General features: G+C 29.7%; 1 protein-coding gene across 1 annotated transcript in view; it reads left to right on the top strand.

Moving 5' to 3' along the window:
* The window catches only part of LOC113367168 (sodium/potassium/calcium exchanger 2-like), a 52,681-nt gene that overhangs the window by 16,009 nt on the left and 19,617 nt on the right, over nucleotides 1-17,055 (top strand). Inside the window, exons 2-4 of the mRNA XM_026608798.1 lie at nucleotides 9,290-9,595; nucleotides 13,423-13,559; nucleotides 16,798-16,968. Of these exons, the coding sequence (XP_026464583.1) occupies nucleotides 9,290-9,595; nucleotides 13,423-13,559; nucleotides 16,798-16,968 (614 nt within the window). The remainder of the gene's footprint in view (nucleotides 1-9,289; nucleotides 9,596-13,422; nucleotides 13,560-16,797; nucleotides 16,969-17,055) is intronic.

The following is a 17,055-nucleotide window of genomic DNA, read 5'->3' as shown; positions in this document are numbered from 1 at the left end:
TCATTTATTAAGTTTCTGTACAGTAACTTACAATTAGTAAGATCAACCACAAATGCATTCTGAGATGATTATGAAACCATTCGGTCCTGATTATCCTGATACCACGCAATAGTAATGTTCAGTTTTATTAACTTCCCGGAGGGTAGGTAAGTTATAGTAATCGCAAAAAAATCGAGAATGAGAATTTTTATATATCTTAACGTTTCAAAAGTTTCTGAATACTTTGGCATACCTTAAAAAAATGAATGTATGTGTGTGTGCGGATACAAATTTTCGTCGACAATTTCAGGAACACAGATCAACCGATTTTTAATTTTGAAGGTCATTTATTTGAAGTATGCATGTAAGCTTTAGAACTTTAGCTAGAATTAAAATCAAAATCCAAATAATTTTCGATATTCAGAAAAAAATGGGATATTAAAGAAAAAAATAAAATAAAATAAATTCTTTCTCAAAAAGTAATCTTTTCGTCACTACAAGCAGAAAGTTTTTTAAATCATTCAAATCGCCGAATGCTTAGTTCTCTCAAAAACTGCAAATTTTTGCACATTTAGCTCCATATCTCCGAAACGAATGAATCTGCCTTCACCGAAAACTAATCACCACTTCTCGCCGTTACGAATTGAATATTTTTTGAATCATTCAAATTACATGCTCCGTTCTCTCAAAAACTCGATTTCTATTTTCTGCACTCTTTGTTCGGTATCTCCGAAACAGCCGGATCTACCTATGCTAAATAAATACTAAGCAGCACATTTTCATATCAATAGAAATAGAATGTTTTTTTAACCATTCAAATTGATTGATCCATGCGCATCAAATCATGGACGAAAAATTGTTTCTATGCATACACCCTACGGGAAGTTGAATATACTTAATTTTTCTCTATTAATTTTTATAAAGAATATATATATATATATATATATATATATATAAACGAAAATCGAAATAAAAATATAAACGAATTCATATATATATAAACGAAAATCAATTATTGGATCAAATTTTAGTTTTACGTGAAACTATCTATGTACCGTTATTATTAGATGTAAGAAAATAGGCTATATCAGGGCATAAAGGTCCGCGAGTGAATTGGTCTACCACTGATATCTCAAAAGCAAGTAATGTTAGAAATTTTCTAACCACAATATATAAAAGTAAAGGCAAAGAAATGTATAACCAGCCATCATCTTGATTCTATTTACGAGATCCTAATATATTTTCTAACGCCCTACCCTAAATAGAGATAGAAAAATCTATTCGGCCGAATGCAATTTGTGGCTTGCCTATGAACAGTATATGTATATATACATATATATCTCTGAAAATAATTGATAGGTGCGTAACTGCGCGCACCTGTGAACTCTCATTGTTACTTCCATCAAGAATAGGCCTCAGTTAGTAAATTAACTTTCCCATCGTTTTAACTATTTTCGATATTCTATTTTAGATTTATACTTTCTTCAATATAAATAAGGAACTCAAGTGCCTTTATTGATTTTTGTAAGATGCGTATATGAACATCCTAATAAAAATCTTATCACACCGGAAAGCATTTATTAACTTCCCGAAGGCGAAGTTTATGTTTATATCAAAAAATCCGACTCGCTAATTTTATGTTTTCTCGACGTTTCAAGCCATTCTGAATCGAATGAGACTAAATTTGGAAAAAGTATGTGTGTATATGTGTGTGTGTGAACAGTTTTTTTGCCGTAAATCGACGTTTTCTCTAAAATGGCTGGACCGATTTAGAAAATTTAAAAGCCATTCGATGTATCTCGATGAGGACTAGCGCCGATAGGCCGGGCAGTTTCTTTGCAAATCGCAAATAAGTGAAAAAATTTTCGTCTACGTTTTAGCCCGTAATTCTGAATCGATTTTAAAAATTCAAAAACCGTTCGATAGATATTGGTTCGGAATCGTGCTGATTAGTTTTGGTAAAGATCGGCCGGGCAGTTTTCTGTAATAAAGTTAAAAAAAACGACGATTTTACGGTAGATACCATAGTCTTGTAGATACTAAAATATTACGGGCCTACGACAGGTCTTTTAATTTTAAAAATTTTTCAAATTTTGCAAAAATTAGTATCGTTTTTTTGGCATTTGTCAAAATTAGACCTTTGATCAACGATTTCTCAAAAACGGCTGAACCGATTTCAACAATTTAAAAGCCAATTGATGTATCTCAATGAGGACTATCATTGTGAATCATGAATACCTTTGGCACCATAATGAAAAAAGATGGATGAAACTTTGTATGATGATAGATTTTATAGTCTTTGAAGAACATTGTAAAATATTGTAGGTTTGCGCAAATCGTCTAACCACGAAAACTTATCAACTTTTCTAATAACGAGCCGCATCCAAATTTTAATATTTTATTGTTAAAACTTTAAAAGTGGCCAAAGCCAAATCTTGTTAATTGATGCAAGTATTTACACATATCGGTAAGTTCATGCAACTTGACTCAAGACACTTACACCTAGTTTTTGTATCTCCCAGTCTTTTTTCGCCCTTTGCGTAAACAAATTCATATTTCTTTGTATATTAAAATATACAAAATTAACTTGGTAATTGGACTGTCAATTGCTCGATATTACTTTTAATTTTCTTGTTCTTTTGGGTATTTTTTATGTACTTAGTATGGAAAAAAGGTATCGTTATCGCAAACATTATTACTTGATGAAAAAGTCTTATCGTTCAATTTGTTAAGCAAAGTGTGAAGCTAGTGGTGCAAGGCATCGTGCCTTAAGGCAAGTTGCTGTAACTTTCCGTACCGAAAATTATTTATTTAAAAAAAACTTTATTATTATTAGAAACCTTTGAAACAATTAGATTTTTGAGGGTTTTGAAATTTTCGAAAAGAAGATTTTAGGAGAAATGCGATTGTTTTATATGTAGAAATTTTGGAAATTTTGAACTTTTTTATAGAAATCGTGCTGCGTGGCTTTCTTATAGAAAAATGTTAAAAGGCGTAAGCGCCACATCGCAGCCAAACGAATAAACGTTGGTACGGAACTCACAAATATGTAAAAGAAAATATGTACATTATAAAAATCGATATAAAACATCTGATAACTTGATATTTAATGATCCTTTTTGACCAAATGGCATATTTTTTACTCTTCTCATTGAATATTTTCTGAAGTAAAATTATTATAATTGCAATGGCTACTGAAAATGTATTATTATAGGTGATTTATATGCATCATTATAAGTTTACTCAGATCAATGTCTCGAAGTATTTCCTTGAGCTATAAACTTGCCTATTAATGTACATACGCAAACGCAACAAATAATTGTCTTAAATATCGCATAAGATTATCGACAAAGATAGAATTATAAAAATATTTTGCATGTTATTTTAATTTGCAATTAATAGTACTACAATAGTAGAAGAAGACCATAAATATCAAACTTATTCAATGAGTGTTAGAAAATAACTGATATTTAGGAACAATTTTTCGGGTATATAGATCAAATATACATATAATTAAAATTATTTCAGTTACTGCCAAAATTTAATGTCAGTGAGTCTAGTTGGAAATCGTGTTGATTTTATACTACAAAATCTATCGTCATACAAAGTTTTATCAAAATCATCAAAAAAATGATTCTAGATTTAATTACGAAAAAACGGCTCAACAGATCTTTACTAAAACCGAACCAACGCTATTTCGCATCAATAATTTTAATAATTTTTCACATGTGAAAATCGATTCAAAATTGTGGGCTGAAAAATTTTACACTTTTAGAATTTACGGATAAACCGCTAGGCCAAATGTTAAAATCTCTATAAAATATCTGATAATTTGATGTGCATATGCTAATGATCATTTTTGACCGCTAAATGGCCTTTTTTTAACTTTTTTCACTAGGTCTCCGTAACCGCTAGACCTGCCTTTATGAAAATTTGATCAGTTTTTCATCTTATACATACAAGTAAAATGTTGTTTGAATTATTAAAATCGGTCGCTCCGTTCTCTTAAAAACTGAGTTACCGTTTTTGGCATCTACGAAACGGCTAGACCTGTCAATGCCAAAAACTTATCAGCACGTGTCCTTATCAACAGTAATCGAATGTTTTTTGATTAATCGAAATCGGTTGAACCGTGTTCCCAAAATCGTCGACGAAAATTTGTATCCGCACACACACATACACACATACATCCATTTTTTCTAAGGTATGCCAAAATGTTCAAAAACCTCTGAAACGCAAAGATATATAGAATAATTTATTTTCGATTTTTTTGCGATTACTATAACTTACCCTACAAGAAGGTAAATATTTTGAGGTGATGGTAAAAAAATGTTTTGCCATTGCTATTCTATATAATCAGTTCCGACTCATTTTTCAGAAGAAAATCATAAAATTTATCATTTCAAAAGAAATGGTGAAACATATCAATAATAAAAGTAATATATTAATAGAGACGGCCTCCATGAAATTCTTTGAAGGATTTATTACTCGCTTAATTACGCACTATTGAATTGTATAGAATTTTATATAAAACCAATTATATCTATTTTTGTTTGCTGTTGGACAGCATACGGTAAATATTCGACAATGTTATTTTCTCAAACTAAATGAAATTGTTATCGGTTATGAAAATATATCTACTAAATGCTTGGTTACTATCATCTGTTTGAATTTGTAGGGCCAAATGAAAGACAAAAACTAGTGGGGTGGGTGGCATCGTGCCTTAAGGCAAATTGCTGGAACTTCCCGTACCGTAACGAAATGTTCGAGAAATACTGAATGTTTTCAAATAGATTTTTATAAATATTGTAACATTGTCTAATATTCATGAGAATTATATAAACTGAATTGCAAAGTTGAAATTATTTGTTTAAGTATATTAGAACTATAGTCAGAATTAAAAATAAAATCTGAAATATTTTCGATATACAAAAAATTAAACAACTAGCTGTAAGTGGAATTCTGTCTTGAGGCAATTATGGCATCGTGCTTTAAGGCAAATTGCTGAAACTTCCCATACCGTAACAAAATGTTCGAGAAATTTTGAATGTTTTCAAATAAATTATTATAAATATTGTAACATTGTCTAATATTTATAAGAAATATATAAACTGAATTGCAGAGTTGAAGTTATTTGTAAAGTATATTAGAACTATAGTTAGAATTAAAAATAAAATCTGAAATATTTTCGATATACAAAAAACTAAAAAAAAAAAAAAAAAAAATGGAACAAAATTTTTTTTTTCCAAAATCAATTATTTTGTTAAGACAAGCAGAAAGTTCTTTGAATCATTTAAATCGGACGCTTAGTTCTCTCAAAAACTGCCATTTTTTACATATTTAGCTCTGTATCTTCGAAATGGCTGGGCCTGCCTTTGCCAAAAACTAATAAACACTTCTCCCAATCATTACTAATTGAATGTTTTTTAGATCATTCAAATCGGATACTCCGTTCTCTCAAAAATTCGATTTCTATTTTCTGCACTCTTTGCTCCGTATCTCCGAAGCGGCTGGACCTGCCTTTGCCAAAAACTAGTCAGCTCTTTTCCCTATCAATAGGAATCGAATGTTTTTTGAACCATTCAAATCGGTTGATCCGTGCGCCCTAAAACGTGACTGGAAATTTGTATCCATACATACATACACACACACACACACACACATCCATTTTTTCTGAGGTATGCCAAAACGTTCAGAAACCTTCAAAACGTCGAGTAATGTAAAAATTTTCAATTCCGATTTTCGGCCCATTACAATAACTTACCCTACGGGAAGTTAAAAATATTTGTACCAATTACCATCTTATAATAATTATAATCTACCTTAATTAATGAGCAAGTTATTATATAAAAATGAAAAAGTGGCTTTTTGGAAAACATATATTTTAATGTAACCTTAAAGCATAAAAGATCATGGAAAAAACTGACGTTGTTGTCCACATATTATACTTGAATATATTGAACAACTAATCTTAAAACAAGATTAGAATAATTTATATTCCATAGAAAATAAAATTTAAGGATGGTCTTGTGGTGGTTTAATATCTTTTGTTATATTTTGCGGTAAAATATTACGTGATTATATAATTATCAATACATGAAGAAGAATTTGCGAAAATGTTTACAATAAGGCTTAATAATAATACAAATCAATATTTAACTTGCTTTAGTCGTGACGGCAAGCGATAATTAAAGTTTAATGAATTAGCTTATTGAATTGTGACCTAAAAATATAAAAAAATATTTATTGTGGATCAATGTTGAAATTAAAAAAATCCGATAGTCGTTTCTGTGAAATTATTTATAGTGTGAAAATAATATAAGAAAAATGTTTAAAATTATATAAATATTCAGTTCATATTCAATAACTCCAGAATTTAAATCTAAAATTATTTATGCAAAGGTACAATCTTGATATTTCAAAATTAAATATATTTCTTCAACATATAATTAATACAATAATAACAATATTATTTCAACATAAATATTTTAATTATCTATCATATGTTAACTATTGTCGAAAGAAAAATGTATGTATTAATAGATGGAATAAATATAGGGTAAAAAGGAACTCCACCGTTATCTCAAGAACAAGTAAAGTTAGAAGTTTTTTAATAATATTTTTAAGTCAACACTACACTTTCAGAGTTGACGTCAGACTTATTCAACGATGATCGGAAACACGTTGTAATTAATTTTTGAGAAGATTGATCCTGTAAAGTGCAGAAGAGTTGTAGATATGAAGTATTTGCATTTTGGTTGCATTCTTTTCTATTGATGCGATTCAACCATCTTCTTGACTCTTACAACGATGCTTCAGTAATCGATTACGATTACATAAACAAATTATAATAGATTTAATTATTTAATTTCGATCAAGAATATGATTTTTAAAAGGTATCATTGATGTTTTTGACGCTAATTGATTATTTTCTTGACCAATGTATATACCACTTATTTCAAAAGTTCGATAATACAGACAAAATGAATATTGGTCGGTTTATCAAATGCCCCTCTTAACACAATATTTCCAAATTATATTGAATTTATATGAAATTGTTAATTACGATCAAGCATATGGCTTTTAAAAGATATTCATGATGATTATTAGAATTTTTTGACCAATGTAAATACCACTTATTAAATTCCCCTAGGGTAGTTTTAGTAATGAGCCGAAAATCGAACATGAACATTTTTGTATACCTTCACGTTTCAGAGATTTCTGAATATTTTGGCATACTTCAGACAAAATGGACGTGTGTGTGTGTTTTGTGTGTCCGCATTTCGTTCACGTTTTCGAGCGCACGGATCAACCGATTTGAATGGTTCAAAAAACATTCGATTTCTATTGATAGGGAGATATGCTGATTATTTTTTGGCAAAGACAGGTCCAGCCGTTACGGAGATACGGAGCAAAGAGTGCAGAAAATAGGAATCGAGTTTTTGAGAGAACAGAGTATCCGATTTGAATGATCTAAAAACATTCAATTTATAATGATTGGGAGAAGAGTTGATTAGTTTTTGGCAAAGGCAGGTCCAGCCATTTCAATGATACAGAGCTAGATGTGCAAAAATAGAAGTTTTTTGAGAACTAAGCGTCCGATTTGAGTGATTCAAAGAACTTTCTGCTTGTTTCGATAAAATAATTGCTTCCGAAAAAAAAATTTTGGTTTCAATTTTTTTTTTGTATATTGAAAATAATTCTGACCCAAGATTTAAATATTGTCCTCCGATTTTTTTCCCGCCTGGCCGAGATTCACTGGGGTCAATTTATTCAAATTCAAATAGACATTTTTCACTGTTTATAGATATTTATTATCATTTATTGCATATTCAATAAATATATTAAAAATAGCATACTTGTAAATTAGCAAATAACTGATAGAATAAAATATGTTATCTTAAAATTGATTAATATTTTGCTCAGAATATAGATTACCTCATATATAAATATTATCTTACTGAAAGATTTGTTGAATTTGATTTCTATCGACAAATATGCTAAGAATTCTTTTCAATCAATCTTATATTTAAAAAAATCTCTTTTAAAATAACTAAACAAAATTTTTAACTTAACTATTTTTTGTTTACAAAGTCAAGCATTCTAAATAGTCATTTATTATTTATGTAATTATTACAGAAGCTTTATTACAAAATTATCTTTATCAGTTATTATTTACGGATTCCATTTTCGATGATAAGATTTGAATTAAGAAAAACACTTGATATAAGATTTTGGTGATAAATATGATTTCAATTTGCAAACTTTGATTTGTTTTTATACTTTACACTCTTAAGTATATTTATTTATAAAAATCACATCAATAGATATGCATCCTACACGTCATCATATTAATCGAAACAATGTATATATATACATATATATAACATATTTATAACTAGCTGAAAGTGGCAGTTTTCCATGAGGAAAGTTGCAAAAACTCGTCGCCCAATATAATAAGCACTTATAACTTTACAGTATGTATTTATAATAAATCTATTTGAAATTATTCATTATTTCAACAATTATTGATTATTTTTATTCCTCAAATGTTCATTTACGGTACGGAAAGTACGAGCAATTTGTTTTAAGGCACGATGCCATGCACCCCGCCAGTTAAATTTTATTTTTGGACCAGCCTTGGCCAAATACTATTTGGCAAAATGATTATAATCAGCACGTCTCCTTATCCTGAATTGTTACAGAGATTTTAGATATTACTTTAATTTCGAGTTTTATGTACAAGGAGTCTCTTAAAATATAATATTTCATGTATAGTTTTAACTCGTAGCTTCAAGTTTGTTTATATTTGTAACTTAATCTTGAATTTATAAAAATAAGTATGTGGCGGACGTAGCTCAGAGGTAGCATGTCCGACTCACATGCCGGAGATCGATGGTTCGACTCCTGGCGCTTCCAAATAATTGTTAATTTGTAGAATACGAGAAAAAATAGAAGTAAAAATAGGAAAAAAGAAGTTTAGAAGATGAGAAGAACATATTGAGAAACAAGAAGAAGAATGAAAATTGGATGGAAGATTAGGATATAAGAAGAGATAGTATATATATGATGAATGTATAAGAAATATATATGTAAGAATTGTATAGAATATGATGAAGAATAAAATGAATAATGTATGTGGCTAAAAATGCTGTAAAGCGGAGGCCAATAAAAAAAAAATTTAAAAAAAAAAAAAAATAAGTATGCCCAAAACTCACAATTGAAAAACAATAGTATCTTAATTTTTTTCGAACATTCAAAAGATAACTACTGAAATATTTCTTCATCTAATTGTATTTTTTATTACCAGTTGTTACAGAAATCGTAATTGGTTCAGATGAAGTAGGCGTCACAGAAATCGGACTGGATGCTGAAGAAGTATACATGGTTCAAGGATACAACAAATCTAGAGAAACTGTAGAATATTCTAACATCAACAATGACACAGTCCAAGAATCTAATGATGATGACAATGATGACTTGAAAACATTTACTCTTCACATACGGACTTACAGGAAAAAGATATATAGAACATTAGCAAATGGAACTGTTGTAGAAGACTTCACATGCGTAGCTCCTAGTTCCGTGGAAGACTTTCCTGAAGACTTATTCACTGGTGAGTAGTTCTTATTATTTAGATTTAGAGAATTCACTTTTGGTCTAATAAAATTCTAACTAAATTTCTTTATTTATTCACAAAGAAGATTAGTATTATCTTTTGTGTTTAAGATGTATCTAGAATAATAGTATCAAGTAAGCAAATATGATTTAAATAAATGCAGAATAACGCATCTAATTAATTTTCTCAAAATTTTATATACCAAATAAATACTATACTTCATTAAAATTATAGGATAATATAATCATTGATTTATATTTCTCAATTTCGTAATTTTTGGAAAACCTTTACCCTTCCCTTGCATATAGAAACGAGTGCAAATAGGGCCCACACGCGATTGAAGTAAAACTTATTTGCTACTGTAAAAGATGGCATTAAAGTGAAAATAAATACATCATATAACAATTTTGAATAATGTTTACTAGTAATATAGTAACACGCGTCATGCACATATAATTAACATACATTCATTGACTGATGGTATTTTTTTTTACTTTTTCGCTGGCGATATAATCTCATTCTTTACAGCTGTAATATCTGTTTTGCCTAAAAAATATTTTCCATTTCAATAACTTCCAAGATTTATAGAAACTACGAACAATATACAAATTATTTCAATAAACTTATAATTCATATACGGCGCAAATGCTGCATTTGTTTTATTATTTTCATTATAATTTTTTACAGAGAATCGGATAAAATATTTTTCTGATTCAAGCATTTTTCATTAAATCAAGATTTGTACTACGATGTAAATTTAAAATGTTCATTTATCTATGCCGATTTCCTTGTTGATATCGGTACGCATACAACGACAGATCTCTATTCACATACGCGACTCTTATCTTATCTTATCTGTCGTAACGCACTTCCGATGCATCCTAGTCGGGCTTACAGAAGTTTTACTTCAAAAATGTAAAAAATGGGAATTGCTTTAAAATAAGTAGGAATAATTTTACTATTCATATTAGTCCATTTGAATTTTGCCTTTTAATTAGTTGATGCTTATATCTTTAGTAACTTTGTTAAACTAGTTTCAAATGATTTTATAATGTAACAGATTTTATAATGTATTTCCAGACACTCGTTCGAAATCAAAATCCTTTACCTCTATTACGTATTTTATATATTATATTAAATTGCTTTATCTCTATTAAATATTTTTATAGAACATGCACTTAATTATTACTGAAAATTTTAATTTGTTAACAATTTTAAATTGTATATAATACAATTTGAGCACTATATTGCTCTTATATATTGCTAGCTAGATATTTTGTTTCATTTGTTCAGATAATAATTTCTTTAATTTGTTTATAACATATTGTTTATTTGGTATCGAACTTCAGTTTTTACTGCATCTGCAATACAAAACAAAAAAACGTTTTAGCTCAGCTTTTAATTTTTGTATTTCCATATTTTTAATCAAATACTTCAAAGACATTTTACAAGATTGAGGTCATATTTTAAAAACATTTAATAAGAACCGTAAAAATTACTTGAATATATATTATGGGAGGCTGGGTACGGTTGTGCCAGGGTATGGTAGTGACAGGCGTCAGAACAGATGAACTATACTGATTTTGAGATATGATCCAAAGATAAAGTGTGATTTTTCAAACACGTTTCTATTTTTAATTTCAGTCAGCGCCTTACATTAACTTGATTTGCAGACCGCATCGCTTTTACAGAGTCAAAAGCTAGTTTTCATGTTCGAATTGTTTTAACTGTTAATTGTAAAAAATATTGCTTTCTTGTTATTTTGATGTAAGTTGAACATTAGTAGTTATTAACCAGCAATTAGTTTTTGCCTAGATGATTTATCTCAGTCATAATGACGACTTGTTTTCAAAAGCGTGCGTTGGGTACGTTTGTGACAAATTTTTGGGTACGGTTGTGATACGTATATCTTGTCCTTTTTGAGTGAAGATTAAACAGATAAAAAAATCTAACTTAACTAAGACAAAATCCAAAAGAAAAAGAAAAACAAACATTTTGAGAAAAAAAAATTTCATAAAGAATTTTTCTTAACTTTTTTTCGAAAATTATGTTTTGTAATATGTTGTTATATTTTATTCAAAAGCTCTGTATGTTGTATTTTGTGCTGTCTTACGTTAGTCATCATTGTTATTAACGTTAATAAACTCTTTATAAACCATTTTGGTGTTCATACCTATTGTTTTTAACATATTTTTAAACCTGTCACTACTGACCCCAATCGCTGTCACAACCGTCCCTCGGATGTAGACGGTTGTGCCACTGGCTTTTTTTGTTTGTTTTGACTTTGTGGCCAGTCCATAGTATTAAAGTGCAATATTTTCTTGTAGTCAAATTACCATTCAATTAACTTTTCTCCGAGCAAACTAGTAAATTAACAAAATTATGACTGATAAAAAAAGAAGTGGCACAACTGTACCCACGGCCTTCTAGAATGTGAAATGATGTAATGTTTTGGTCAACAGTTATATATTAGGTTTGATCCAATATTTTGTTATTTGGTATTCATATAATAAAACTAGCAAACCCGACGAACTCCGTTTCGCCACCAGATGGTTTCGTGAGAAAGATGAATTTTTTGTTTGTTTTATATTTGAAAAGAAAAAATTTGATTTTATTGCACAACAGTAATGAATTTATTTCGTTTACAAAAATGAAGTGTTTTTTAGTTGAACTTCTCTAAGTAAATGAAATTGAATACGCAAATTATCCGTTTCATTGAAGAGCTCTTTGGTAAATCTTTTTTTGTTTTTTGGTCTGACGTTAACACAAACAAAACGGATGGTTTCCCAACTCGTGAACAGGCAACGTATAACTGTCCATGTGAAAAACAATGATTTTCTAAATAATCTATTTGGAATTTATCCCGCAAACACTAAGCGATTGGCGTTGCCACTTGTTATTGCAAACGCAAGGCGAATTGGAAATTGCAATCGTTTGAAGTCAAACGGAAGACCAGTCGGAATCATTGGCATTCACCAAATCGCTAACAATTTTTGATTGAATGGTGAAATTCAGTGCGTGTACATAATTATTCTTTGCGGAAAGAATTGCTTGTTGTCTTAACCAAGCATAATTCTGATAATTCTCACTAACGTCATTACTCGAATTTTTAATTACGGTGCGTGAAGTTCCAGCATTTTGCATTAAGGCACGATGCCATGCATCGTGACAACCACTAAGTTTCCCCTCACTTTTCTTATCTATAAATCTTGCGGAGCCCGAGACTTTTTCAACGAATGCAAAATTGTCGAAGTCGGTTTGTGCGTTCTGGAGTTATATCGTCAGAAAGAAAAACCCAACTTATTTTTATATATATGTAGAAGATAATCTATTTGAAATTATTTAAAACAATTATTAATTATTTTTATTACTCAGATTTTTAATTTCGATGCGTGAAGTTCCAGCAATTTGCATTAAGGCACTATGCCATGCACCACTAATTTTCTTAGCTATAAACCTTGCGGAGCCCGTGACCTTGCTAACGAATGTAAAATTGTCGAAATCGGTTCGTGCGTTCTAGAGTTATATCAGGAAGGAAAAGCCGACTTTTTTTCTATATATGTAGATACAAAATAAAGTACAGAATGAATTTTGATTGAAATATAAGTTTGAATCAATCGAATACTTTCTTTCATTCTCATACAAAGCAGAAAATGTTATTGTATTGTTAATGTTATATTAATTTAAAAATGAATTCAATTATCTGTGATAATTCAGGTGTCTCAAATTTTAGGATCCAAACCTGTATTTTCTCTTCAGTAAATCCGATATTAATAATATCAAATAATTTCACTACAATTATATAAAATTATATCTGTTTGCAGATGAGCAACTGGCGCAGGGTGCAATAATATTGCATTTTATTGCTGGTGTCTACTGCTTCACCCTTTTGGCTGTAATATGCAACGACTACTTTATTCCATCTGTGGAATGTATCTGCGAAGATTTGCATATATCGCCGGTTAGTAATATTTTATAATTATTGAATCTCTGCTAAAATTATCATTAAGTTTAATTGATTACTATTAATTTCTATTGAATTTTATAAATTGTATTAATATTTTTATGAATATTTACTCCAATATTTAAATCACGATATAGAGTAAAAACTATAATAAGAAACAATATAAAATTGCTGTATTTTACAATTTACATGACAGCATGTCATCACTCAAGCAGCTTTTATTAGTTTTAATTATATTTTCTTTATTTGGATACTTGTAGTTTTATCAAATATATTTCTTAATTCCTTGCGGAAGTTCGATAAAATTGAGAGTATCTTATATAAGCAAAATATGAACTATAAATAAATACACAGTTTTGGATGTGATATCATGTAAAACTCGTAGGAACAAAGTGGAAAAAAGAGTAATGTCATTTTTTCTATTACCATCAAATGAAATGATTTTAAAATATTCATATTCAGTTCAAATTTTGTAAAAATCATAAACAAAAATTTAATTTGAAGCTGGGAATTATGAATAATTTTGTTGTAGAATATGTATACTGGTTGGTACATATATAACATTATTAGGCATTGTTTAATTTTATTAGAAATTATTTTCTAAATGGTTTGTAAAACTTTATTGAAGTTGGTACAGCTATTCCACTGTATACAAATGCTCCCAAATAAATTTTGTCAGCAACATATAATGTTTATAAAAGGTGAAATTTTATACTTATAGTAGAAAATCGATTTTTCGACACTCAGACACTAGTTCTAAGATGCCTATAACCAGAGGCTCATATTTTCAAACTACAAAGTTGTTCGATTTTATTAACTCTGTGTTATCAGAAATTTTAGAGCAATTACTTGCAGCACATTTTTAGCCATAAAAAAGCAATAAAGCATCGTAAAAGTTATAATTATCACTACAAATCTTGAAGTATAATAATTCTATTTTCAATATTTAGGTAAAAGCTATAATTGCGATATCGCAATTGTATAATAATTAGCCAGTACAATATTCTAAAAAGTCTAGTCATTTCTATATATCTTTAGTAGTTATCGAGGCTCAGAGCAATACTAGAATTACCTAAGTGTTAAAAGAGTTTTAAGTATAACACTTCTGCACTATTCTGTGTTGGAATCAATTCACAGAAATATAAATATTTTTAGGAAAGTACTGATGTATTTAATGGAAATTAATGATGCATTTTTATCAGTAGGATAAGGCGAAACACAAAGATCCAATTTCGCTTTGAGTAATTATATTTTGAAAACCAAACAAATTATATCACAGCAGAGAACATATATCAAACAAACAACTACCTGACTATGTTCAGCAAAACTCCCAGTTACAGAAATGTGATTTTATGTTATTTTTCAAAATGTCACACGGTGCTTTTTACTGGACGACATAGGCGGGGTAAAAAGCCAGAGGGCAAGCAGTTCCAATGCAAAATATAAATTTAATAAGTACATTTTTTACAGAGAAAACTCTATAAACCTTGATCTGATGGTTTTTCGTCAGAAATAATCATCAACAGATTTGCAATAAACATTTATTTAACTTTTCTCTTGTAAAATTGCTCTTTTCAACTTAATTTTTTTTATTTACTAAATTTTATTGTGTACACCATTTCTGAGATAAAGGCTCAGATGGTCCTTTCCACCCCTCCCACGTGCAAGTTTTTAAAGAGGTTCTATAAAAAACCTGTTGATCTAACTCTAAGATAGCAATAGAAATTACAGAATAATTAAATAACATATTGTTAAAAAATTTATTAAAGTCTTATAAACTAAACAACAGTGCTCGCAATAAAAAAAACTATTAACAAATAAAAGTACTTTTGCTATGGAATTTCAAACGTTGCCTTTTATCTGCCGTTGACGTCATAATAATCACGGTAATGGCTGCTTGTACATTTTTTTCCTCTACTTTCAAATATTGATGTTGAAAATTTTTTAACATTACTTCTTTTTGAGATATTGTTGGTGGACCTTTTTACCCGCGGACCTTTAAGACTTGCTTTACTCTATATGACATTTTGTTTTTATATTCGTAGCAAATGTTGTATCCACGTGTTGATTTTCGATGTCTAAAAAATTGATTTTGCGGCAGTGTTATATCACTATTTCAAATATGAAGGAAAGTGCCACAGATCAGAAAACAACCGTTGTTAAGGCGCAAAGCTTAAAAAATTACTTCGACGTCTAACTGGATGTTGTCGGTTTATTTATCCTAACTACTACACTTTTAAATTTGTTCTATAATTGAACTCTTGGTGTCATCGGTGATAATTTAAATAAAATGCGACGTTTGATATTAGTATATTTATTATAAAAGAAATATAGTGAATATAATGGCATCAGATAGTTGGTGTTTCTATACTGAGCTCTAAACGTATACTAAGTAAAAATTATTAAAAATTAGGATTAGCAATATTAGCCCCACCCGTTATTGGCGGGTTACATTAATTTGTGTGAAATGAGATGCAGACAGTCATCTGCATCGCCAGGCGACAGGCTATCGTACCAGAATACGAGACGATACGATATCCTTACAAAAAATAGTTCAAATTACCACTATTGGGAATCCTTAACAACCGTATTTTAGTATTCAATATAGTGAAAGTATTCGGCGAACAATATCTCGCTGAGCAAACAAAATATGGTTTGCGCGGTTCAAAAATGAAAATTTCGACTTGGAAGACAAGGGCGTCCCGAACAACCGAAAAAGTTCGAAAATGATTTTTAGTGACGTTGCTCGATGAAAACTTGTGTCAAACACTTCTAGAGCTATCCACATCAATTGGTGGCGACTTTTCGACGATCGCAAAAGAAGATCGTTTGATCGAACATCATTTGTTCTGATCTATAGTGCTTAGTTTGTCTGAACACTACTTCGAGACCTATGAGATGACCACAAAATCATCAATCCATTCAACGAATCTAATAAAAAAAATCGACATGGTAACCAAATTCTACTAAAAAGATGGCTAAAAGTACTATTTAAGGGTGGACAATACTTTGAATACCACTATCGTGATGATGCTCGATAATAAATTACGAAACTTTAGAAAAAAATGATACAAATTATTCCCAACACCAATATAATGACATCATTTGAACTATGCAAAATAAGTAATAAGTAAGATCGTACGCTTTCAAACGATATAATTTCGAATTATGAACCGATTATGTTATTTATAGTTACTTTATAATGGCAGAAATTAATTTATATATTTCTTTTCAGAATGTGGCAGCGGCTACTTTTATGTCTGTCGCCACGTCCTGTCCGGAGCTTTTTGTGAATGTTATAAGCACATTCGTCACGGAGTCAGATATGGGTTTGGGAACGATTGTGGGTTCAGCTCTCTTTAATACCTTAGGCGTTGGTGCTCTGGGCGGACTTGCTGCAAGTAAGGTATGAATTCTAATATTTATATTAGGGGAAAGAGAGTCAAAATGGTATATCTATAGACAAAACTGCTTAGTGGTCTTATTAACTTCC

This window comes from Ctenocephalides felis, unplaced genomic scaffold (assembly GCF_003426905.1).
Source record: "Ctenocephalides felis isolate EL2017-DRISC unplaced genomic scaffold, ASM342690v1 CF-g0.4_SCAFFOLD_01170, whole genome shotgun sequence".
In the NCBI taxonomy this organism is placed as follows: Eukaryota; Metazoa; Arthropoda; class Insecta; order Siphonaptera; family Pulicidae; genus Ctenocephalides; species Ctenocephalides felis.
The sequence above is the reverse complement of the archived record's forward strand: the minus strand, read 5'-3'. Positions and strand labels throughout refer to the sequence as shown.